The sequence below is a fragment of the Lepidochelys olivacea genome, assembly GCF_965140295.1.
Source record: "Lepidochelys olivacea isolate rLepOli2 genome assembly, chromosome: 11".
In the NCBI taxonomy this organism is placed as follows: domain Eukaryota; kingdom Metazoa; phylum Chordata; order Testudines; family Cheloniidae; genus Lepidochelys; species Lepidochelys olivacea.
In genome coordinates this window covers 42,856,284-42,881,582 of record NC_140421.1, presented here as the reverse complement: position 1 = coordinate 42,881,582, position 25,299 = coordinate 42,856,284, and the positions used below count along the sequence as shown (strand labels likewise).

At 42.7% G+C, this 25,299-nt stretch overlaps 1 protein-coding gene across 3 annotated transcripts in view; it reads left to right on the top strand.

Moving 5' to 3' along the window:
* The window catches only part of CHN1 (chimerin 1), a 167,709-nt gene that overhangs the window by 28,085 nt on the left and 114,325 nt on the right, over nt 1-25,299 (top strand). For all 3 annotated transcript variants that reach the window (XM_084643861.1, XM_084643859.1, XM_084643860.1), the window contains exons 3-4: nt 15,705-15,743; nt 20,034-20,089. In XM_084643861.1, the coding sequence (XP_084499987.1) occupies nt 15,705-15,743; nt 20,034-20,089 (95 nt within the window). The remainder of the gene's footprint in view (nt 1-15,704; nt 15,744-20,033; nt 20,090-25,299) is intronic.

Here is a 25,299-nt window from a genome sequence, read left to right as displayed (position 1 = left end):
CTGTCCAGTTTGACCAATGTACATGGCAGATGGGCATTGCTGGCACATGATGGCATATATCACATTGGTGGATGTGCAGGTGAACGAGCCTCTGATAGTGTGGCTGATGTTATTAGGCCCTGTGATGGTGTCCTCTGAATAGATATGTGGACACAGTTGGCAAAGGGCTTTGTTGCAAGGATAGGTTCCTGGGCTAGTGGTTCTGTTGTGTGGTATGTGGTTGCTGGTGAGTATTTGCTTCAGGTTGGGGGGCTGTCTGTAGGCAAGGACTGGCCTGTCTCCCAAGATTTGTGAGAGTGTTGGGTCATCCTTCAGGATAGGTTGTAGATCCTTAATAATGCATTGGAGGGGTTTTAGTTGGGGGCTGAAGGTGACGGCTAGTGGCGTTCTGTTATTTTCTTTGTTAGGCCTGTCCTGTAGTAGGTGACTTCTGGGAACTCTTCTGGCTCTATCAATCTGTTTCTTCACTTCCGCAGGTGGGTATTGTAGTTGTAAGAATGCTTGATAGAGATCTTGTAGATATTTGTCTCTGAGGGGTCGGAGCAAATGCGGTTGTATCACAGAGCTTGGCTGTAGACAATGGATCGTGTGGTGTGGTCAGGGTGAAAGCTGGAGATAGGAATAGCGGTCAGTAGGTTTCCGGTATAGGGTGGTGTTTATGTGACCATCGTTTATTAGCACTGTAGTGTCCAGGAAGTGGATCTCTTGTGTGGACTTGGCCAGGCTGAGGTTGATGGTGGGATGGAAATTGTTGAAATCATGGTGGAATTCCTCAAGAGGTGTAGAGGTGTGTTTTTCAGGCATAGGAGTGAGATCCCTCCCTACTCTTTTACTGGAGCAGAACAATTTAGCCTTCCGTGCATGTCTAATATGTGTATTCACATACTTACCCTTTCACTTCAATATTTAGACATTAAAATGATTGCAGGACTGGTTTCATATGTATGGGGGGTGTTCAAACAAATATTTGCTTCTGTGTGGAGATTCACTTGGGAAGCATGTTGCTTTCAGGCTCTTTTTGGTTTATCTAGGGGACTTGGATACTTGAGGAGTTGTGTTGATGCTTCAGGAAGCTTTTTAAATGTGTGATCTCCCTGCCTTTATGCCTGTTTTTTTAACCCAAGGAAATTATGTTCAAAGAATTATGTTGAAGTAATGTTGAGGGTTAGTTACTAATTGAAGGAAATCCAGAAAACTTAGCTATGACTTCTGAGCAACTACAACACTGTGACATTATACATACTGGTTATACTTGTGGACACCATTAAAAACTCAGCATTCACTGCTCTACATACCTGCAGAACCCAAGATACCTTCCTACAGAAACGGAGATACTGTGGAACCACAATCACTATAGTGATAACAATTACTGCATGTACCAACAGGGACCACAATGCTTAATGTCCTTGCTTTCATGAATTAAAATACCAATGCTAATTTTGTATTAAGAATGTCTGTAATGTATTTCAAATTCTAAATAAAATGGAAATTTCTTTATTAACAAAGCCATATAGTAATTTCTGAGATAAAAGGAAATATACAAAACAATAGTCTTAAGGTTCTTACCCTGTGTTTCTCACAGAATTAATTTGCCATTTCTGCGGTATTGGAAGGCAAAGATCTGGCATTAGTGAGTCCAAGGGCCATTTCCCTCTGCATCTTCATGTGCCCCTGTGAAGAGCGATGAAGGTAGAGTGACCTAATGCCAGAGAGATCCTTGCTTCTTGGAAAAAAATTGATGTCCGATTTTCATTTTTGTTAGCCAAGCGTAAGCTAGGCTGAAATGAACTTCTTAAACTCTTGGTTCCAGAATTGGCTGGAGTACGACCAACAGACTCCATGCTGGAGAGCTGATGATCTTTCTTGGTTAGGCAGGTCTTCATGCTAGGCTTATTACCCTTTGTGCCAAGACCCTGTCTCCATCCATCACCTCATACAGACAGGATACCTTATTTTAACTTATTTAACATAATTGCTAAGAGATCACATACTATTCACACAAGCCAGAGATAAACTTTTTTCATGTCTATCTTGAAAGTAAAGGTCATAGACCTTTCTGCTTTATTAATGTTTCCTGTACAATCTTTAATTAATTTACTTTTTTTTGTCTGGGAATTTAGAGGCCCTGGCTGCTCCCCCCTGCCTGGCTGCAATTGAAAACATTTTCTGGTGGGTTGAGTTTCATCTTTGAGATTCTGTTGGCACTCATATTCTATAAACAGAGAAGAAATGAAATATCCTGTTTGACTTGGCTATCTTCTTGGTTTGAGAATGTCATCGTTAAGTAAATGCTGGCTGTTTTACAGTAGGTCAGGTAATTTCTTGAGCACATCCCATTAACATCTTGGAGATGCTAACCAACAGACCCTCAAGGCTGAAGTGGAGTGTTCTAGAGATTGTTTCTGAAAAAATGGCATACACCTAAACTGGCCATGGTGATTTGTCATACTGCTTCTAGCCCAGGGGCGGGCAAACTTTTTGGCCTGAGGGCCACATCGGGTTTCTGAAATTGTATGGAGGGCCGGTTAGGGGAGGCTGTGCTTCCCCAAACAGCCAGGCATGGCCCAGTCCCCGCCTCCTATCCGACCCCCTTGCTTCTCGCCCCCTGACGACCCCCCCCCAGACACCTGCCCCATCCAACCCCCCCTGTTCCCTGACAGCCCCCCGGGGACCCCTGCCCCATCCACCCCCCCATCCCCACTCCCTGTCTCCTGACCAACTCCTCCTCTCCTTCCTGACTGCCCCCCCGGGACCACTGCCCCCATTCAACCCCCGTTCCCCGCCCTATGACCGCCTCGACCCCATCCACGCCCCTGACCACCCCCCGAACTCCCCTGACCTCTATCCAACCCCCCCCCCCCCCCGGCTCCCTGCCCCCTTACCGTGCTGCTTGGAGCACCGGTGGCTGGCGGCACTGCTGCACCAAGACAGGCAGCTGCGCTGCACAGCACAGAGCACTGGGTCAGGCTGGGTGTTGCAGCCCCGCTGCCCCGAGCATTGCGCCGCGCCATGATATGGCTGCAGGTAAGGGGCCAGGGGCTAGCCTCCTGGGCCAGGAGCTCAGGGGCCGGGCAGGACGTCCCACGGGCCGTAGTTTGCCCACCTCTGTTCTAGCCACTACTCTCCAATGAAGATCTGTTCTGTTCTACTTTTCAAAAGAGACTAGAGACTGGGTGCTTCAATTTTGGGGGTGCTCACCCTCTGAAAAATCATGCCCCTTTAAGGTATGTCTAGCTGATCACCCAAAAATAGAGGCACCCAAACTTACTAGTCACTTTTGAAAATTTTTGAAAATCTAAATACCCAATCATTGATGTGCTAATAGGAATGTTGCCAGAGTAAAGCCAATCTATAACCTGAAATGTTAACACTGTTGTATTTCTGAAGCCCACTTTGAAACAAGTTTGCTCTTCTAGTTTATGTGCCTTCTTCCATATGCCTTCTGAAATAATACTTAATGATGCCTCAAATTCTTTTTTCTCTCCTTGCATTTGGAAATGCCTATCATTCTCAAGGGAGTACTTAACCTCTGCATGAACATCAGCATTAACATAGAAGTACCCCATTAGCCTGTTGCGTGGTTGTCCTTGGTGGCCCACTGTCCCTGGTTCTTGACAGTAGTGTGCATACACATAATAGGCGAGGAAAATCCTTTGCCCTTTTCTGCTTGTAAACCTACTATTTTTCTGAAGGCACATCAAGTTCCATGGTAACCATTACATGGGTGAATAAATGGACATGTCAGCTTTATGTTCCTTCATTCTTTGGCAGTTAAATTTTGAAATGCTGTGTTGTAACCAGAAGCAAGGTAAAGAGGCCCAGAGCATTTAAGATATTGCCAGTGCTGATTGGCCAGTGAACTAGTCATAACACAAGAGAGAAATGTTTTAAATTTTCTAATATTTCTCCTAAATTAAGAGTCAAACCTCCCTTTTGTCTTGTATTTTTAAGAAGCTAACTTTTTAATTAACTATCCATTTAGAAATAGTTACACTGGATTCTTGTTTCCTAATCATTTTCCATTCAGCCTATTTGGGTACAACCTAGGTTGGTCCACAAGATTAGCAAGTTAAAGCCTGGTCTGTATTTGGATGGGATTTCACCAGAGAAAAGCAAGGTTCGAGGAGATGTTCTGGCAGCTCAGCCGGCGGTAGCATTATTGTAACTGTCTGTTAAGCCATTCCTCCAGTATGATGTTATAGACCACTTGCTGCTGGAGATGACATCTATTAAAAATAAAACTGAAGTCCCTACATGAACAGGGGGTTTATCCAAATTAGGATTTAGTCAGGATAATTATATTCTGCCTAGCTAAATTAAATGTAGTTTTAGTTAGATATTATGTACATTACTTACTGTCCTAAATTGTTTTATGTTTTGCCATGCATGGCTAAGCAGCTGTTGATCCAGCCCAAAGCTGGCCAAACTTCAGTGAGGTGGTGAAATGGTTCCTCCTTCTTCTAAATATATGTAAACTTTTTTTTCTTTCTATAAAAGGAATACACAGAGACAAGCAGTCTCAACAGTTTTTTTGAGGCAATGATAAAACAGCTTTGATATCTATGATTAAACTGTTAATTTTGCAAGCATTAAAATTAGACCAGCTTTATCTAAAGACATAAAAAGAACGTGCGACTGAAGGAAGAAAGAAGGAAAAGAACAAAGGAAATGCTATGCTTAAATGTCAGAATTAGCCATTTATGTGCCCAAGAACCTGAAATGTTCTTGTACTGTTTTGTGGTCTATATATGAATTTCTCATAAATAGCTGCCTCTAAGTGGAGTCCATTCTCTCAGGGCTAGCATGTTTCAGATTTCACTGTCAGCCTGTCATTTCTTGGCTACAATTTGACTTCTAATGACCTGTGGCATTTTTGTATGATGCCTTCCTCAGCTCCATCACATTATGAAATGAATTCTTCCTTATTAAGGAGGGCAAAATTGTCCTCTGGCCCAGGAGAGACTACATCGAGTTTTCTTCACATACTCCTTTCCCGGTATGGATATTCTGCCCTTGCCAATTACATGGGCAGAGCCCATCAGCCTACCATAGCCTGGCAAATCTTCCACCCATATCTCCAGGTCAAAAAGGAAAAGAGAGGACAGCTGGACCTCTGAGAGACTTGAGAATGAGTTCAGCTAGGTAACGAGGGATGGTTGAGGAGAGGTGAGAAGGTGGGATTTACATGCTGAACATGTTGGGTATGGGAGTAGGCAGGTTGCGGGGGAGCTGGGATGGGCTAAAATGGGGAGCAGAACCAGCAGTTAGCATGGGGTGAGGGTGGGCCTCTTCAGTGAGAGTGGTAACTGTTGAGCTCAGAAGCAGGCCAGAAGCTGGAGAAGAAGAGAACAGTGTGCTGTTTGTGAGGACATAGGAGAGCACTAAGGAAGAATTGGGAATTGTCTGGAGGGCCCAAAGTTTCCTTGCCCAGCAAAGGGAGATGAGTAGGCAAATGCTGGTGACTTGCCCCTGCCATTGAGAAGGCTAAGGTATGATCTGTCACACTGTTGTGACTTCATGATGTGTGGGACTGGGTGGAGCCTCTGCTGCTGCTGTTTGGGGCCCTGTGTTCCTCCAGTTCTGACTTGAGTTGTGGGTAGATATTGCACTCAGTTTTGAACTAGTGTGCGGAGCCAGGACCGCTCCTGTCTTTCATGGCACATACACTTCTGCAGCGAGACACTCATCTCATGGACAGGTCTCATTCTGCTCTTGGTCCAACATAGCAGGAATCCACTGCAGGATACAAGAACTGTGGACAGTGGCCTCTTCATGCTCTCCATGCTTTTAATACGTGGAAATATCCTGAACTATTTCCCCCTTAGTTTATAAATGTCTTTGAGTCTCAGTGGGATAAAAAAATGCTATGTCAATGTAAAATGATGTTCTCTTCATTTAACCTTATGGATACGTATGACAGGGATCTTTAGGAGCTAAGAAGTTAGTGCAGGTTTTGAAAAAACAGCTGTTTCTTACTGAGCTGTCCTAAGCTGGCAAATTATTAGATGTCAATGTGGCTTTAGGCCAGTGTTTCTCAAATGCACCATGAACTTTTCTTGTGACGACAGCCTCCTGGGCTGTGATGGGGGGGGGTGGGGTGGGCAAAGCAGTGGCCCCTCTCCCAGAGCCGCCAGCAATGTTTGCGCCCTGCCTCCCTCTGAAGAGACAAACACTGGAGGTGCAGGAAGTTGGTGAATTCCTAACTTTACTGGGGGTAGGGATGGCAGGCTTTGGGCTCCGTCCATGCGGTGGTAGGCTCTGGTTCCAGGCTCCGGCCCCAGGCTCACATCCCCTGCCATCATCCCTTGACCCCACTGCCTCCCTGCCCACCTCCCCATCCAGAGCTTAATTTGTCCCAGAGCTTGCCGGGACTGAGTAAGTCTGCTGTGAAAAGTGATATTAACAAACATACAGATATCACTTTTCACAGCAGAAGACTTACCAGCTAGCAAATCTTAGGAGGGGGAAAAAAAAAAGCTCAACCAAAAAAGCAAAAGAAACAACAACAAAAAGACAAGAACATACAAACCACCTTATTTGTGTTTCTAGTCTGTTTAGGTCCAGTAAAGAATAGAGACAAATGTAAATTATTTTTATTACTGAGTTGGAAAAATACCCTACACAAATAAATTACAACGATCTGGATATGTATATGTGCATATTTATTTTGTTTTTCTTAATGTTAATTAAGTATTTTAGGAAAAAGCGTCAGCGTGGTCACCAGCAAGAGTTGGTGGCTGCACTATGAAGCCACCAAAAGTTTGTTGTATGAACCCCTGCTTTAGGCTAGGATGATTTCAGAAATCACAGTGTTGTATTTCAGTAGCCTCTCCTCCACATATCCCCTTTTCTTTTTCTTCCTTCCTTTTCAGAGCAAGATTTTTGTAGACTTCAAAAATTGCCTGGATGAGGGAAATTTGTCAGTTTTTTTCTGATGCATTGCCATTTTAAAAACAAGACTTCTTGCTCCTTATGTTGCAATAACTAAATACTGTGCCTGTAAAGTTATCCTAGCTCTGGTTGAAGTGGCAAATTTACTAAAATGTGCTATGAGCATGATCCTAAAAACTGTTACTGAGTGTAACACTTTGAGTACTCAAATTGTCATCTGTAGGACTACACCCAGTTGTAAGGGTTTGCAGCGCCAGGTTAAATATTCAGATTAATTAAATATAAATTAACTAAAAAATACTGTAGAGGAAAAACATGATGCACAACTTGCAGAAAATGGTTTGATCTTATTATGAGAACTTTAGAGCAGAGTACAGGCATTGCACTGATAGGCATTATAGAAAAACCTGAGAGAGATTGACAGAGTAGAGTTTATATCATTAACTTAAAAACACTGTTGTGTTGGTGGGAACTTTTATATTTTGGGCCAGTTTTGCAGCACACTGTATCTCTGAATTGTGACTTAAAGAAACAGACCATGTCTGGCCTAAATTTTCAGTGATTAGTGATCTGGGTATCTTAATTTTTGGATGCCCAACTGGACACCTTAAAGAAAAAGCACCTGCCCTCTGAAAATCAGGCCTCTTCACAAAGTGTGCACCCAAAAATACTGTCCATATTTGGTCAGTATCGATAATTTTTTAAAAGATTTTAACAGTCCAATGCGGTGTTTAGACTTTATCTTTTTTTGTCGGCATGCAGCAGAGTAATTTTTATCATGTGCTAACAGCAACAGTACGCTGTTACAGACACAACTGGACACTATAAAACCTCTCCTTCACTATTGTCATTGTGCTGTGCTTGCTGCTACACTATTTTATATCTGAGAACATTTTTTAAAATTACAATAGAAATGACCTTTTGTTTTTCATTCCCAAATGTGGAATGTTCTCTGGGAACTCTAGCAGTGTTAAGGTAGTAAAGTATGCTGACAGATTTTTAAACAAAATACTTGTGCACAGCTGCAGAACATAAATCATTCCTTCCAGTTTCAGAATTTTATAAATTGTTGCTATGTGGAAGTTGCCTCTGTTCTTGTTTGACTTGAACGAGATTTTTTTGTTGAGGCAGAAATATTGTTGCTTCTCAGTTTTGTAAACATAATGCCCTTAGTTGTAATGATTACATAGCTGTAGTACCTTCAAAAACAGTTTAAACAGCCAAGATATTTGTATTTCCATAATGGTCATCTCCCATTGTACAAATATTGGGGATGATGTTCTTTACTTGTCATTTATTTGTAAATAAAACTGATGCAAATGTTGTTTATAAAGTAGTAACAGTAAACCAAAAGCCAGCTAATAGTGTAGTAATATTCTTCTGGGAATAAGGGCCCATTATTTTTAGACATAGGTTTTGCCATTTTCCTCATGACATACAGTACAGTGCTTAGGGATCATGTTCCAGTGCTCCTACCATGCATCCCCTAACACTGCTTTAACTTAAAATAAAATAAAAATTAGAAATGGATATTCCTTAGCCCTGGTCTACACTAGGACTTTAGGTCGAATTTAGCAGCATTAAATCGATGTAAACCTGCACCCGTCCACACGATGAAGCCCTTTATTTCGACTTAAAGGGCTCTTAAAATCGATTTCCTTACTCCACCCCTGACAAGTGGATTAGCGCTTAAATCGGCCTTGCCGGCTCGAATTTGGGGTACTGTGGACACAATTCAACAGTATTGGCCTCCGGGAGCTATCCCAGAGTGCTCCATTGTGACCGCTCTGGACAGCACTCTCAACTCAGATGCACTGGCCAGGTAGACAGGAAAAGAACCGCGAACTTTTGAATCTCATTTCCTGTTTGGCCAGCGTGGCAAGCTGCAGGTGACCATGCAGAGCTCATCTGCACAGGTGACCATGATGGAGTCCCAGAATCGCAAAAGAGCTCCAGCATGGACTGAACGGGAGGTACGGGATCTGATCGCTGTTTGGGGAGAGGAATCCGTGCTATCAGAACTCCGTTCCAGTTTTCGAAATGCCAAAACCTTTGTCAAAATCTCCCAGGGCATGAAGGACAGAGGCCATAACAGGGACCCGAAGCAGTGCCGCGTGAAACTGAAGGAGCTGAGGCAAGCCTACCAGAAAACCAGAGAGGCAAATGGCCGCTCCGGGTCAGAGCCCCAAACATGCCGCTTCTATGATGAGCAGCATGCCATTTTAGGGGGTTCAGCCACCACTACCCCAGCCGTGTTGTTTGACTCCTTCAATGGAGATGGAGGCAATACGGAAGCAGGTTTTGGGGATGAAGAAGATGATGATGATGAGGTTGTAGATAGCTCACAGCAAGCAAGCGGAGAAACCGGTTTTCCCGACAGCCAGGAACTGTTTCTCACCCTGGACCTGGAGCCAGTACCTCCCGAACCCACCCAAGGCTGCCTCCTGGACCCAGCAGGCGGAGAAGGGACCTCCAGTGAGTGTACCTTTTAAAATACTATACATGGTTTAAAAGCAAGCATGTGAAAGGATTACTTTGCCCTGGCATTCGCGGTTCTCCTGGATGTACTCCCAAACCCCTTTGCAAAAGGTTTCTGGGGAGGGCAGCCTTATTGCGTCCTTCATGGTAGGACACTTTACCACTCGAGGCCAGTAACATGTACTCGGGAATCATTGTACAACAAAGCATTGCAGTGTATGTTTGCTGGCGTTCAAACAACATCCGTTCTTTATCTCTCTGTGTTATCCTCAGGAGAGTGAGATATAATTCATGGTCACCTGGTTGAAATAGAGTGCTTTCCTTCAGGGGACACTCAGAGGAGCCCATTTCTGCTGGGCTGTTTGCCTGTGGCTAAACAGAAATGTTCCCCGCTGTTAGCCACAGGGAGGGGGGAAGGTTGAGGGGGTAGCCACGTGGTGGGGGGAGGCAAAATGCGACCTTGTAACGAAAGCACATGTGCTATGTATGTAATGTTAACAGCAAGGTTTACCCTGGAAGAGTGTAGCCACTGTTTTATAAAATGTGTCTTTTTAAATACCGCTGTCCCTTTTTTTTTCTCCACCAGCTACATGTGTTTCAGTGATCACAGGATCTTCTCCTTCCCAGAGGCTAGTGAAGCTTAGAAAGAAAAAAAAATGCACTCACGATGAAATGTTCGCCGAGCTCATGCTGTCCTCTCACACTGACAGAGAACAGACGAATGCGTGGAGGCAAATAATGTCAGAGTACAGGAAAGCACAAAATGACCAGGAGGAGAGGTGGCGGGCTGAAGAGAGTAAGTGGCGGGCTGAAGACAGGGCTGAAGCTCAAATGTGGCGGCAGCGTGATGAGAGGAGGCAGGATTCAATGATGGGGCTGCTGGAGGACCAAACCAGTATGCTCCAGTGTATGGTTGAGCTGCAGCAAAGGCAGCTGGAGCACAGACTGCCACTACAGCCCCTGTGTAACCAACCGCCCTCCTCCCCAAGTTCCATAGCCTCCACACCCAGACGCCCAAGAACTCGGTGGGGGGGCCTCCGGCCAACCAGCCACTCCACCACAGAGGATTGCCCAAGCAACAGAAGGCTGTCATTCAATAAATTTTAAAGTTGTAAACTTTTAAAGTGCTGTGTGGCATTTTCCTTCCCTCCTCCACCACCCCTCCTGGGCTACCTTGGTAGTCATCCCCCTATTTGTGTGATGAATGAATAAAGAATGCATGAATGTGAAGCAACAATGACTTTATTGCCTCTGCAAGCGGTGATTGAAGGGAGGAGGGGAGGGTGGTTAGCTTACAGGGAAGTAGAGTGAGCCAAGGGGCGGGGGGTTTCATCAAGGAGAAACAAACAGAACTTTCACACCGTAGCGTGGCCAGTCATGAAACTGGTTTTCAAAGCTTCTCTGAGGCGTACCGCGCACTCCTGTGCTCTTCTAACCGCCCTGGTGTCTGGCTGCGCATAACCAGCAGCCAGGCGATTTGCCTCAACCTCCCACCCCGCCATAAACGTCTCCCCCTTACTCTCACAGATATTGTGGAGCACACAGCAAGCAGTAATAACAGTGGGAATATTGGTTTCGCTGAGGTCTAAGCGAGTCAGTAAACTGCGCCAGCGCGCCTTTAAACATCCAAATGCACATTCTACCACCATTCTGCACTTGCTCAGCCTGTAGTTGAACAGCTCCTGACTACTGTCCAGGCTGCCTGTGTACGGCTTCATGAGCCATGGCATTAAGGGGTAGGCTGGGTCCCCAAGGATAACTATAGGCATTTCAACATCCCCAACTGTTATTTTCTGGTCTGGGAATAAAGTCCCTTCCTGCAGCTTTTGAAACAGACCAGAGTTCCTGAAGATGCGAGCGTCATGTACCTTTCCCGGCCATCCCACGTTGAAGTCGGTGAAACGTCCCTTATGATCCACCAGAGCTTGCAGCACTATTGAAAAGTACCCCTTGCGGTTTATGTACTCGGCGGCTTGGTGCTCTGGTGCCAAAATAGGGATATGGGTTCCGTCTATAGCCCCACCACAGTTAGGGAATCCCATTGCAGCAAAGCCATCCACTATGACCTGCACATTTCCGAGGGTCACTACCCTTGATATCAGCAGATCTTTGATTGCGTTGGCTACTTGCATCACAGCAGCCCCAACAGTAGATTTGCCCACTCCAAATTGATTCCCAACTGACCGGTAGCTGTCTGGCGTTGCAAGCTTCCACAGAGCTATCGCCACTCGCTTCTCAACTGTGAGAGCTGCTCTCATCTTGGTATTCATGCGCCTCAGGGCAGGGGAAAGCAAGTCACAAAGTTCCATGAAAGTGCCCTTACGCATGCGAAAGTTTCGCAGCCACTGGGAATCGTCCCAGACCCGCAACACTATGCGGTCCCACCAGTCTGTGCTTGTTTCCCGAGCCCAGAATTGGCGTTCCACAGCATGAACCTGCCCCATTAGCACCATGATGCATGCATTGGCAGAGCCCATGCTTTCAGAGAAATCTGTGTCCATGTCCTGATCACTCACGTGACCGCGCTGACGTCGCCTCCTTGCCCGGTATCGCTTTGCCAGGTTCTGGTGCTGCATATACTGCTGGATAATGCGTGTGGTGTTTAATGTGCTCCTAATTGCCAAAGTGAGCTGAGCGGCCTCCATGCTTGCCTTGGTATGGCGTCCGCACAGAAAAAAGGCGCGGAATGATTGTCTGCCGTTGCTCTGACGGAGGGAGGGGCGACTGATGACACAGCTTACAGGGTTGGCTTCAGGGAGCTAAAATCAACAAAGGGGGTGTCTTTACATCAAGGAGTATTTCAGGCAGGACTTCACGGAGGGTTCCAATAAGAAATGGTGCACCTAAGTTATTGTTCTTATTGGAACAAGGAGGTTAGCCTGGCCTCTGATTGGTACATGGCTAGATTTACCTCGCTGCACCTTCTCTGTGAGTGACTGCAGTGTGACCTAGAGGAATGAGTCCCCTAGACGGGGGGGGGAGCAAATGAATACAGAACAAATCTGGTCTATTTCTTGTTTTGATCCACTCCATCTGTCTTTTACATCTTTGGCTGGCAGCAGACGGTGCAGAAGGACTGCATGCCATCCACATCTCATGGCTGCTCGGCAGAAGATGGTACAGTACGACTGCTAGCCATCCTCATCTCTTGCCTGCCCAACAGAAGATGGTACAGTACGACTGCTAGCAATCCGTATCGCCTGCCTGCTCACCATAAGACGGTTCAATAGGGCTGACTGCAGGACTAAAGAGAATGACCTGGTCAAGTCACTCCAAATTTAGTCCCTGCGCCCATGTCTGCCCAGGCGCTCCCAGCCGACGTGGCCAGGAGCACCTCAGACATGACAATGACGGCTACCAGTCGTACTGTACCGTCTGCTGCCACAAGGCAAGGGGTTGCTGCTACTGTGTAGCAATGCCATACTGCGTCTGCCAGCACCCAGGAGACATAGGGTGACGGTTACCTGAGCGGTCTCCATGCTTGCCGTGGTATGGCGTCTGCACAGGTAACTCAGGAAAAAAGGCGCGAAACGATTGTCTGCCCTTGCTTTCACGGAGGGAGGGAGGGAACGGGGGCCTGATGATATGTACCCAGAACCACCCGCGACAATGTTTTAGCCCCATCAGGCATTGGGATCTCAACCCAGAATTCCAATGGGCAGCGGAGACTGCGGGAACTGTGGGATAGCTATCCACAGTGCAATGCTCCGGAAGTCAACTCTAGCCTCGGTACTGTGGAAGCACTCTGCCGAGTTAATGCACTTAATGCACTTAGAGTATTTTCTGTGGGGACACACACACTCGAATATATAAAACCGATTTCTAAAAAACCGACTTCTATAAATTCGACCTTATTCTGTAGTGTAGACATACCCTTAGTGTGTCTACTGATGATGATCTTTCAATGACACAGCATAAGGTGGACAGCTGAAAACCTCCGTGCTATTGTGAGACACGAGGCAGGCAACCACGAGATGGTAGCATGTCTGCATGATCTCTTGGGGATTTGGCTAATGGGATTTTGGGGATCTATTTATCTGACCCAGATGCTCACTGATTAATAACCATCTTAATTATAAATGGTCCTGATACCAAGGCACTTGAGGCACTCTATAAGCAATTAATATATGATAGTCATATATAGTAATTAAAATGTCACACAAGATAGATCATAAAAAGCCAGACAAAATGACAGCTATACAAATATGGTGGAAAGTGCAAGGTGGAGCAGTTACCATCCACAGCTGATAGCAATTAAAATAGAAAACATTCCTGAATTAGAATTGTTTACAGATGTTTCTGAATGGGGAAGGGGTGGTTTAAGATAAATATCCACAGGAAGTAAGTGCCATACCCTAAGGGAATGCAAGCCTAAGACTTTCCCAGCCTCAAGTTCTATGGTAGAATCCCTGAAAGGTGGATGGATGATGCCAGAGTGAAGATGTCTGTCACTACAAGGCTCAAAGAAGAGGTCTCGAATGTAGTCAGATACATAGATTATAAGGCCAGAATGGACCATTGTGGTGATCTAGTCTGACCTGAATAACACAGGCCATAGGACTTCCATGAATTAACTTCTGTTTGAACAAGCACACATCTTTTAAACAAACATCTTCTGATGATAGTCAGAAGTTAAGTGGGTATGTTTGAGGCATCAGACAGCATCAGTGCCAGCGGATATTTGCCTACCAAAGGTTCTGGTGTAGCAGAACACACTGGCATCTACACTCAAGTGTGGTTGTGTTTCATAGATCCTGCAACATGCAGAGTGCCACTGACTCCAATCAACTGCAATGGGAGGTGAGGTAGCTCATCATCTTGTAGGATCAGTAGCTCATGGGATCAAAACCAAAGTTAGGGGGTACCTGATAGGAGTAGAGCAGTGGTTCCCAGACTTGTTCCGCCACTTGTGTATTGAAAGCCCCTGGCGGGCTGGGCCGGTTTGTTTACCTGCCACATCTGCAGGTTTGGCCGATAGCGGCTCCCAGTGGCTGCGGTTCGCTGCTCCAGGCCAATGGGAGCTGCTGGAAGCGGCGGTCAGTACGTCCTTCAACCCGCGCTGCTTCCAGCAGCTCCCATTGGCCTGGAGCAGCGAACCGCGGCCACTGGGAGCCGTGATCAGCTGAACCTGTGGATGCAGCAGGTAAACAAACCGGCCCAGCCCACCAGGGGCTTTCGCTGCACAAGCAGCGGAACAAGTTTGGGAACCACTGGAGTAGAGGACTGGCACAAAGTGGCTGCAATGAGGGCCAGAATCTAGCCCTATTTTTTCACAGAACATTGTAACTTAAAACATCTGGTAAGCTGTCAGCAAGTCACAAGACAGACAGAACCTAGAAAACCAATTTATTTTTATGACAAACTCCAAAGTACACGACAAGAACTAAAGTTTGAGGTTTGCAAGATTTCCATTTGCAGACAAGCTCATGTGGTATCATTACAGCATCTGATAATTTTCCTATCTGGAGCTTGTACTCAGTATAAAAGGAATGCAAGTTTTTTGCAACTTCTTCAATATTACTTATATGCTGTGAAGTGTATCAGATTGCAAATCATGGATTAGCTGAGATCAATGTAATTAGAAGATTTGAAAAAGAAGAGCGATCTCAGTAGAATAAAGTTACAACATTGCTTCTTATACAGATTGATACCTTACAGTTCTCTTGCTTTCACAAATTTAGGGCCTGATTCTGCTAGCATTGACGTCTATAGGAGTTTGGCCTCTGATTTCAGTGGAAGAATGTGTAGTATCCCTTTACATAGTTTTTGCGCCCTCTTGAGACACCGTCTTCTAAAACAAACACAGAATACAGTAAACTCTACTAGAGAGCTCACAAACTATGGAAAGGGATACACGCAATTCCAAAACACTTCAGAGAAGGACTGGGTCATTAATAGTTGGAATGAAAGTTGATTGATCTGATCTTAAGTTAAATATCTTTAAGGAAATATTATTTTCTAATATAAACTTTTTTTAAAAAAGCATATTTAAAGAAAGCATTGTGCTTTTTCTTCCCAATTTTGTTCTTCTATTTATAGTAGCATTAGGGTTCTATGTAAATTGGCCATCTTGCCAAGTGGTATTCTATTGCTCTTCTTCCATCTTGTTTTGAAAAATACCTTTACAGATTTCTAAATAAAGAAGAGAAGAGTCTTTGCACTTGCATTCATTTTTTATACCTCCCTTTTTGTAGTTTTTAAAATGCCAATAGTATTAAAATATACTGCAGCTAGTTTTTTGTACAGTTATCTTGCTGAATTTATTAATGCTTCTGCTGGAATGCGTTTACCTTGTTTTTAATAGTGTATTTAGATAAGTGTCATTATTCTTTCAGATACTGATGAATACCGACCACCTGTTTGGAAATCTTACTGTAAGTATTCAAACAGATTTTTTTAAAAATGTTGATACAAAAACCTTTCATTTCTAGTGCTTTTACAACAATTGAAATATGTTTATCGAGATATAAGCTCAAGAAACATTGTGCATTAATATGAAGAATAGCAGGGAATGTTGTCATTTGGAGACACTTGCACTCCTTGATACCAAAGGCCAAGTGCAGCTGTACAGTCCCTGGGGTTGGATTTTGTAAACCTTGTTCACATGAGTGTTGCCATTAATGTCAATGAGACTACTTGCACAGGTATGGCCTGCTGGCGTAGTTCCTTAGGGCGTTAGTGACCTGGATTCTTGCATGTAAAAGCCTGATATCACATGGGAACATTTTAAGGCGCCTTAACCACATGCACCACTGGAGTTGAGACTAGAACTAGCTGAAAAAGTTTGTTCTGAATTTGCCGATTCAGCGAAATCAGGACATTTCACCAATGTTCTGATGGAATCCAGCCATGCAGACAGCTCTGGGACAAGAACTTCAGAGCTTCCTGGGTCTGCAGCTTCAGGGCAACCCATCAGGCTGCCTGCCCCAGAGCCAAGGGTCCATTCCCTCCCTTTCAAGGACAGTTTCAAAGTTTTTGGGTTTCGTTCCTAATCAAAATGAAACCAGATTTAGAAATATCTAAATCCTCCATGAAACAGAATTACCTTTCTACACACATTGTAACTGAGGCTGAAAGAGACTGAGATGAATGAACACAAGAAGTGATGCACTGGAAAAGGAAAAGTGAAACTGCTGTTAGGATGCCCCACCTGTAACTTCTGCTTCCTTGCCTGTATGCATAAGGGGGAGGCACTGGGCTTGGTGAAGCTGTGAAGGATTGGCAGAAAGAATCACCCTTTATTTAACAGCAGATTTTCAGAGTGAGTGTGTGGCTACACAACTACTTTTAAAATGCCTCTAACTCTACATTTTCTGACATATTTTTGAGGCTAGATGTCCTTCTGAGACCATGTCCAAAGACTAGAGCCAGCACGAGGCATAAGCAGACTAAGCAATTGCCTAGTGCCCCAAGCACCTCAAGGGACTCCCTATTAATTATTAGTATGTGTTGTATGTGTAGGGCCCCCCACAAACTATTCCTGCTTTGGGCCCCAAACGGGCTAGCAACAGCACTACCAAAGACACATTAAAGCAGCACTTAACATAATGAAAGTATTCACCTGTGTAAATTGGGACTTATGATCCAGCGTCCAAAAGAATGCATTTATTTAAAAATTACTGCACATCATAGAATCTGTTCTACTGAGTTTAAGGTTTTAAGTTTGTGTTAAACCTTTGACAAAAAAATTTATTATTTTTGAAGTGTAAGATGTTACTAAAGTTTATAGACACTGGATTAAAATAGTTCTTATCAACTGAAAATATATAATAGAGATGAGAGGAAGAAAAGACCTTTTGAATCATTTAGTTAATGACTTTGATAATGCAGGATTATTCTCTACAGCAGAGGTTCTCAAACTGGGGGTTGGGACCCCTCAGGGGATCGCAAGGTTATTACATGGGGGGCACGAGCTGTCAGCCTCAACCCCAAACCCTCCAGCATTTGTAATTGTGTTAAATATATAAACAAGTTTTTTAATTTATGAGGGGGATCGTACTCGGAGACTTGCTATGTGAAAGGGGTCACCAGTACAATAGTTTGAGAACCACTGCTCTACAGTATATATTCTAGGTCTAAATGCACAGAACTTCCATCTTTTCTGAAACATTCACTTTCAGTTTCCATGAGTCCTGCAGATATTGGATGTTTCTGTTACAACAGGCACTTACTTTGTAGACAGCATTGCCAACCCCAAACATTCAAAAATCATGAGTCGTGCCTCAAAACCCCCAAAACATTAGTGTTGGGTTTTTTTTACTTGCCATCTGGTTTCTGAGCATTTAAGATGAACTCAAGTAATAGTTTCAAGCTTTTCTCTGTTGCCATGAAGACTAGAAACTTAGATTTTTTTAAAAAATCCCAAAAGCTGAGATTCTTGTATAATCTCTAGTTTCCAGACGCTGAGCCTTTAACTAAAACATCTAATATTGTGAGACTCATGAGAAATTCAAGAGGGTTGACAACACTGCATAAGCCTTAAAATGTTAGCAACTTCAGAACCTTTTAAAACTTATTTTAAATTAATTGAAATGAATGAAAAATAAGCAGCAAGGATAGGGAAAAATGCTAAAGATTTTCTCCCAGCTGTCTTTGATCTTCTCTTTAGATAGTTTAATGTGAAGGAACTGAACATGAGTAACAATCTCCAACCCATTCAACTGCTGTCACATAATTGTGGTGGTTGGAACCTCAGTCTGCATGTGAACCTAGAAGCAATCTCTGTGTGTGGCTTTGAATCATAACTTATTACATTAGTGGCTTGCCATATGTCAAGCCAGTCACTTAAAATAAAGGCACTTCCACATAAAGTGACTTGAAGCAAGCTTTTGCCTTGTAGATGATGGTTAATGAATAAAATTGGAGTACATTGTAGCTTTTATATTAAACATCATTAATCATAACAGCTGTTCACCTAGTGTTTGTCACCAAGTTTTGTATGTTTTGCTTTCAGTTGCAAATATTAATAATAAATCACAGTACTGTACCTTCTGTGAACTCAATGAACTCTGCCTTTTCGTTCATTTTATTTTACGCCCTCATCTATAATGAGGTGTCCAACCTTTACAACACCAAAGCCTCGTTGGCAGCTATCCCAGTAGCTAAAGCAACGCACATCATTTGTAAATGCAACTTATGTTTTTCATAAGTTTCCGTAATTAGAAGTAAGTGCACACAGTCATATTATTTGCTTGTGTTGCTGTCTCAATGAATGAATAGAAATGTCTTATTCGAGTTCACTAGGAATAGTAGCGGCAAGGAAACAGCAGCTGATAGCTTGGTTCTCATGCAGCAGTTATAGGAAAAGGATAGAGAGCACATTTTATAACTTGACAGACCACATAGTGTGTTCCTGACCTGCAAAGAATAAAAGGCACAGTCTTGGAAGGTCATCTTCAGAAAATCTTTCTAATGTTGATGTGAGGCAAGAAATGATTACCTTGAATTTTTTAGGGCTCTACGGAGCCTGTCACTTGTGACTATCCATCATCACATTTTCAAATCTAAAATTATCCATTCTCTTGCTCTGAATTTTTTCATATAAAATCTGAGCTAGTTCTCCACAAGTATCAGATTTGGATCAGGGAATAATTTCTTCATTTGTGGCATAAAATATTATTTTATATGAAAAAATTCAGAGCAAGAGAATGGATAATTTTAGATTTGAAAATGTGATGATGGATAGTCACAAGTGACAGGCTCCGTAGAGCCCTAAAAAATTCAAGGTAATCATTTCTTGCCTCACAGAGTCCTTTGCGGGTAATATTGTTTGAAAATTAATTTAATTTTAAGGGATTACATCTCTCAATGTCTATTTCAGAAAGAAATCTAATCAGATCAAAATTTTTGTAATGATAAAATAAGTATCAACAGCCTCATTTTTAAGGTGATTTGCCAAATCACACTACTTTAGAAGGAGGAGCTGAATGTCCCTCCTTTATAGCACAGTAGCATGTTACTATCATAAATTTACAACTTACTTTTTAAAATGCCTTGGTCTTGGTGAGGTTCAATTTTTAAAGGATAACAAAAATAGATATTTTGGTATTTGTACCCATTTTAAAATAGGTTACATTGTAGGCCTTGACTATGGGAAACTGCCCACTGAATGACCATAGGTTCACAGACATAAACGACATTTTGTTTGCTCAGAAAGGTTAGTGAACAATCATAAAGACAGAGGGCCTGATTCTACAAAGCTCTGAGTTTCTTCTTCAAGGTCCTGAAGAGCTTCAGTCCCAAGTGAAATCAATGGGAGTTGAAGGTGAGCAGCCCCTTGCAGGAGGTGGTCAGTGCCTTACAGCACTGACTGTGAATCCTCTTGCTGAAGACCAGAGTTGTAGAACCAACATGTTTTTGATGTATTGTGAAATGAAGTTTGCATTGATCATAACTTCTGTTATTTTCTGCCTAAGTCTAGCTTTTTTCCCACCTTGCCCAGTTATTACATAGTAATTAGTTAGTTAAATGAATTCTAATAGCGAGTGGTTTCTGATTCATTGTGAATCAATTATAATATCTTGGCTTATGTATCCCTCTGCACAAAATCTTGCAGTGAGTATTTTTTTTAATCAAAATTTAATGTTATAAAATGCATAATTTAACACAAACAATTCTGTGTTTAGCAGAAAACTGAAATATATTTAACTTCTGCCTTCTCTCAGTGTATCAGTTGCAACAGGAAGCTACCCATCCTAGAAGGATTACCTGCACTTTTGAGGTGGGTATTATAATGATCCAAAGCTTTACATTGTCCACAAACTCCAGATCCATCCACACACGCTACATTCTGAACAACTACTACATGGGAGACATGGAAGTATTATGTAGAGGGCAACTTGAATATATTGCTTTTGCTGAAGTTAAAGGGGCACCATCAACTGGAAATCTGGTTAATTTAAAATAAGAGTTAAAAAGATTTTCAGGTACCACATCTGCCCTCTGCAAAGACCTGGTTACTTTAGCAATTTTTATTTACAGTTACACTTTTCTATTTTTATAAAACATTTCTCTGTCCCCTCTTTTGTGTGAAAGATGCCCACAAACAGGGGAAACTGACTGTACAGGGCAAATACCAGGACTGTCCCTACATTATTAAATGCACATAATAAATACAGTGAAAGAACAGTGAATTCCTCCTCTCCTCCCAATCTTTCAGTAATAGTCACCAGAAGCATTACTGGCAATAGTAGCTAAAACAGACAGAAAGTGTGGGCCCTGGTGCTTCAGTTGTGGAATCCTGTTGAAGCATAGGGAATACCCATCAGTGCAGAGGGTCAGCTCATATAGCTCAGATTGTAGGATCAGGACCTAAAGTGATACTGTCCCTTTAATGCTGTTTAACAAGACTAGCATTCTTTCGTAACTGTTTTGAAATTGTAGATTAAAATATAGGAGTGTTTTAATGGATATTGAACATCATGTCAGTAAGTTTTTATGCGTAACTCTATCCCATTGCTACATCTAGGAACTTGGGAAACATCAGTGTCAATTTTAAGAATGCTGAAATGTTGGGTTTGATTCATTAAATGATATTACAAAACACTGCTCATACTAAACCATTGCAAGTTATTGAATTGTTCAGATTTAATTGCAACAGTTTTATCATGCAACAAGAGAGAGGAAATTAATCTCTGGAATGTGTTTGTCATATTGACATAGCATTAAATATAATGGAGCATAGTACTGTCAGGGGCATTAATAGCTTATAGCTTAGATCACAAAGAGGATTGCTTTACTGACTTAAACAGGGATTTCTCTGTACTCTCTTTCAAATGCCCAACTGCAGTTCTTCCAAATAGTCTGTCAAGTTCTAGGATAAAAAATAGAGATTTAAGGGGAGTCAAATGCTTCATTTTAATGGAAACACCCTCATCTTCCATGATTAACCTGGCAGGTTTGCATTTTTGCAATAGGTGTTTAGCTATAGTTGATAGCTCTTTCATGTAGCTATATCTTGATCAAGAGTGACAGACTAATTTTTTAATGGAACGTGTCTCAGCAAGAAAAATTAGTTTTAAAAAATGTTTTGTGCTGTTAATGAGTTTGCTAATAAGGAAACAACATCTAAGCTGTTATTGTTTCTGTACAGAAAGCTTACACATTAATATTGAAGTTGAGATTTTAATCACACAGAAATAATTACATTCACAGTTTTTATTTCCACTCAACCTTTCTATTTTTCCTTTCATGTATTCAACACAATAGGATTTTTTTGTGATATCACTCAAAATGACACACATTCATTTGGGTATGGTGCTTTTTTACTCCCTGCCTGTGGTGGGGTGGCTGCGCAGAACCCAGCCAATCAGGAAATGGCTCATTGGGAGAGCCAATCAAGAGAAGGCTTACTGGAGCAGCCCATATATAAAGGGCTGCTCAACAGAGCAAAGGCAGTCTCTTCTTGGAGGACAAAGGGAAAGAACTGTCTGCTGAGGAGCACCATAGATATTACAGTGCTGGGCAGAATAACGGAGCATTAGGGGAGCTCTTGGCCGACCATGGCCAGACTGAGGCCCTGAAGCAGGGCAGAGAAGGTGCTAGGGCTACAGGGGAAGTGGCCCAGGGAAAGTAGGCAGCAGGAATAGGAGGAGGGGCAGTAAGTGGCTGCCAGCTATAGGGTCCCTGGGCCAGGACCCAGAATAGCAGGCAGGCCTGGGTCCCTCCCGCTCTTTACCCATACTTGCCAATGAGGAGAGTGGCCTAAATTCAGACTGCAGTTTGCACCTGAAGTCAGGGGCTGGACTAGAAACTTTAGTTGGCTGCTGTGGCTAGCGGAAGGACTGAGGACTGCCTGTCCCCCGAAAGTGGGGAGACAGCAGGTTGGGGCACAGTCGGAGGACACCGCGGTCCGGGAGCACCGCGGGTTCAGATGGTGGAGACGGTGGAGGAAGTGGAAGGGATGACGAGCAAGACATCGCTAGTAAAAGGTGCCCTGGTGGTCCAAGAGAGCTAATTCCTAGCACAACTAGTAAGAGGTACCGCGGCGGTGGTTCTGCACCGTTACACTGCCCTAAACTGTTGTGTACTGTTGGTAGGTGTCAAGAAATAACTGCTGCTTTCCTCCCCAAAGGTTCCTGTGTTTCAGTGGTGGGTGAAATGCATCCAGTGTATATACATTTTAAGACTATAAAGCACTCTTGGCAGGCTAATAGTGTAGACTGTTACATTTATTTATTTTGATGAGCTGTATCTTACATTGCCCGGCATTGTCTGTTGGTGTAACGAAAGACCGTATTGTAATGCATATGGATACTATGATAATGGGTGCCACTCAGGTACCTAGACAGTATGGGAACCTGAACTATACATGTCCTAATTTTTGTGTAGTCAGCGTCTCAACTTTACTATTGATATGTGTAGCTTTCAGGATAAACTTCCCTTCTTAAATAAACAGAGAAATACGAAGTATGCAGGAATAGTGCAGCTGGAACTGCATGAAGAGGCCTTATAGAAAATAAAATAATGACTGCAGTTTGGTGCACAACATGTATGCTTCATGGACTTTTTTCCCCATAGTGGAGTGTTACCTATAATAATACAGAGGAGCTCTAGCCTAATAGATCTCTCAGGAGCACAGCACATGCCAATTTGGCTGCAGGCTGGTGTTTCTGTTAACGATTAATGCCCTGGGAAATGAGAGATCATGAGCAGGAGTCATGCAAAGATCTCCTTTATCATATTAGCAATACCACTAGACTGCCAAGGCAAGATATAAAAGATATTAAGTCATATACTATAGATAAACATTTTGGCATCTGTTTCAATTGCAGTAGTAGAACAAGCCTAGAACACCAGCTGGTCATTCATTCAAATTCTAATCAGATCCATACTTGCATTATTTTTAAAATCGGACAAGATCAGGCCAATTCATACTGGGGGGATCTTCAGGCATCCGGATGCTGCCACTTCAGTTACAATTTACCTTTACTTAATTTTCTCATCCCAAGATGTATGTATATCGTTGCAGTATCATTGAGTTTACACATTAGTTTTAACATTTTATAAGTTATTGTACAGGTGGCAAATTGCAATTCGTGGTTATTTTAGGAAGAAATAGGCTGGAACTGAGCAGTGCTAACCTTGAATTACTGATGCAAGTTCTAGAGGGTATGTAGGTTTACTATAGGTTTCAGAGTAGCAGCCGTGTTAGTCTGTATCTGTAAAAAGAAAAGGACTACTTTTGGCACCTTAGAGACTAACAAATTTATTAGAGCATAAGCTTTTGTGAGCTATAGCTCACTTCATCGGATGGTGAAGTGGAAAAGAGAGATTTTATGTACACAGAGAACATGAAACAATGGGAGTTACCATACAGACTGTAACAAGAGTGATCAGGAAAGGTGAGCTATTACCAGCAGGAGAGCGGGGCTGGGGGCGGGACCCTTTTGTAGTGATAATCAAGGTGGGCCATTTCCAGTAGTTTACAAGAGCAGTAGGAGGGGAAATAAACAAGGGGAGAGAGTTTTACTTTCTGTAATGACACATCCACTCCCAGTCTTTAGTCAAGCCTAAGTTAATTGTATCCAGTTTGCAAATTAATTCCAATTCAGCAGTCTCTCCTTGGAGTCTGTTTACTATATAGTATCTAGAAAAGTCTCCGGGTTTAATCCTGTACTTGTAAAGTCTGTCAGACTCAACAGAGATGAGTGTTTGTACAATCACTTGTGAACATTCATAACACAAGGTTTCAGAGTAGCAGCCGTGTTAGTCTGTATTCACAAAAAGAAAAGGAGTACTTCATTAGATGAAGTGAGCTATAGCTCACGAAAGCTTATGCTCAAATAAATTTTTTAGTCTCTAGGGTGCCACAAGTACTCCTTTTCTTTTTGCAAATACAGACTAACATGGCTGCTACTCTGAAACGCCCATAACAATGTTTTTCATTACAAGTACTGAACATACTGTGCAGCTGAGCCACAGCTGAAGTGAAAATATATTCAGTGAGTAGAAACGTGTTTATCCTTTTTCTGTGGTCTAAGCTCCTCCTGCTAGTGCTGAGCTTTGATCTGCTCTTTCTCAGCTGGGTTTCTATTAGCAGCCATGAGTGAGGGAGCGGGGAGCAGAATCTTCTAAGTAATTGAATAGTTCTGTTGTATAAGTAATTTTATGAATATTAGGAAGAGAATCCTAGTCCAAAGAACATCAGAGATTAGGGGGAGGGAGTAATATGTAATTTGGTATGGTATTAATTATGTTATTCCTCTTGTTGAAATAAGCAGGATGATTAAAGAAAAAGGTACTTGCCAAAGAGTAATTGGAAATCACACCATAAATAATGACAGGTTTCAGAGTAACAGAGTAATAATGTTTATTCAAGGTGCAAAGGCACATGCTGCTACAAGAGATAATGTAGAGAGATATTACCAGCAAATAACCCAGTAACTTGAAAATGGTACTAAAATACTCCAACTATCCACTCTAACTCTGCTGAGGTCAATGGGTAATGTCAGGATAAAGGACTGGAGAATCAGCCCTTGGTTTTTTGGTTATGTGATGATGCAGCACAGCTGAGGCAGTTAACACTATAGCATTTTGAGTGAAAATAGCATTGTGAGTTAGTGCTGTAAATACTTAAGGATCTTTGAATTCTACATCAGATTCATACTGTGATTATAATATGAAATGTCGGTGCATTGTCCAAAGCATATTGTGGTTGCCTCTCTGGGCTGTGTGTGCATGCACGTGTGTGCCCATGAATATATATGTATAGTTAGAATCCGTCTTCAGGGTGCCCCTTGCTGTCACAGCAGGGCACCTCACAATGAATTTAAAATAATCATATGTGAAAGGATATCAAGCCAGCCAAATGATTGAGTTAATTAAAATTACTGCCCTTTTTCGCCTCATAATAAGACTCCATCCTAATCTCGTGCTAATGGCTAACAAGCCTGACTGAGCAGCATATCTAAATACCCTTGTCAAAGCAGC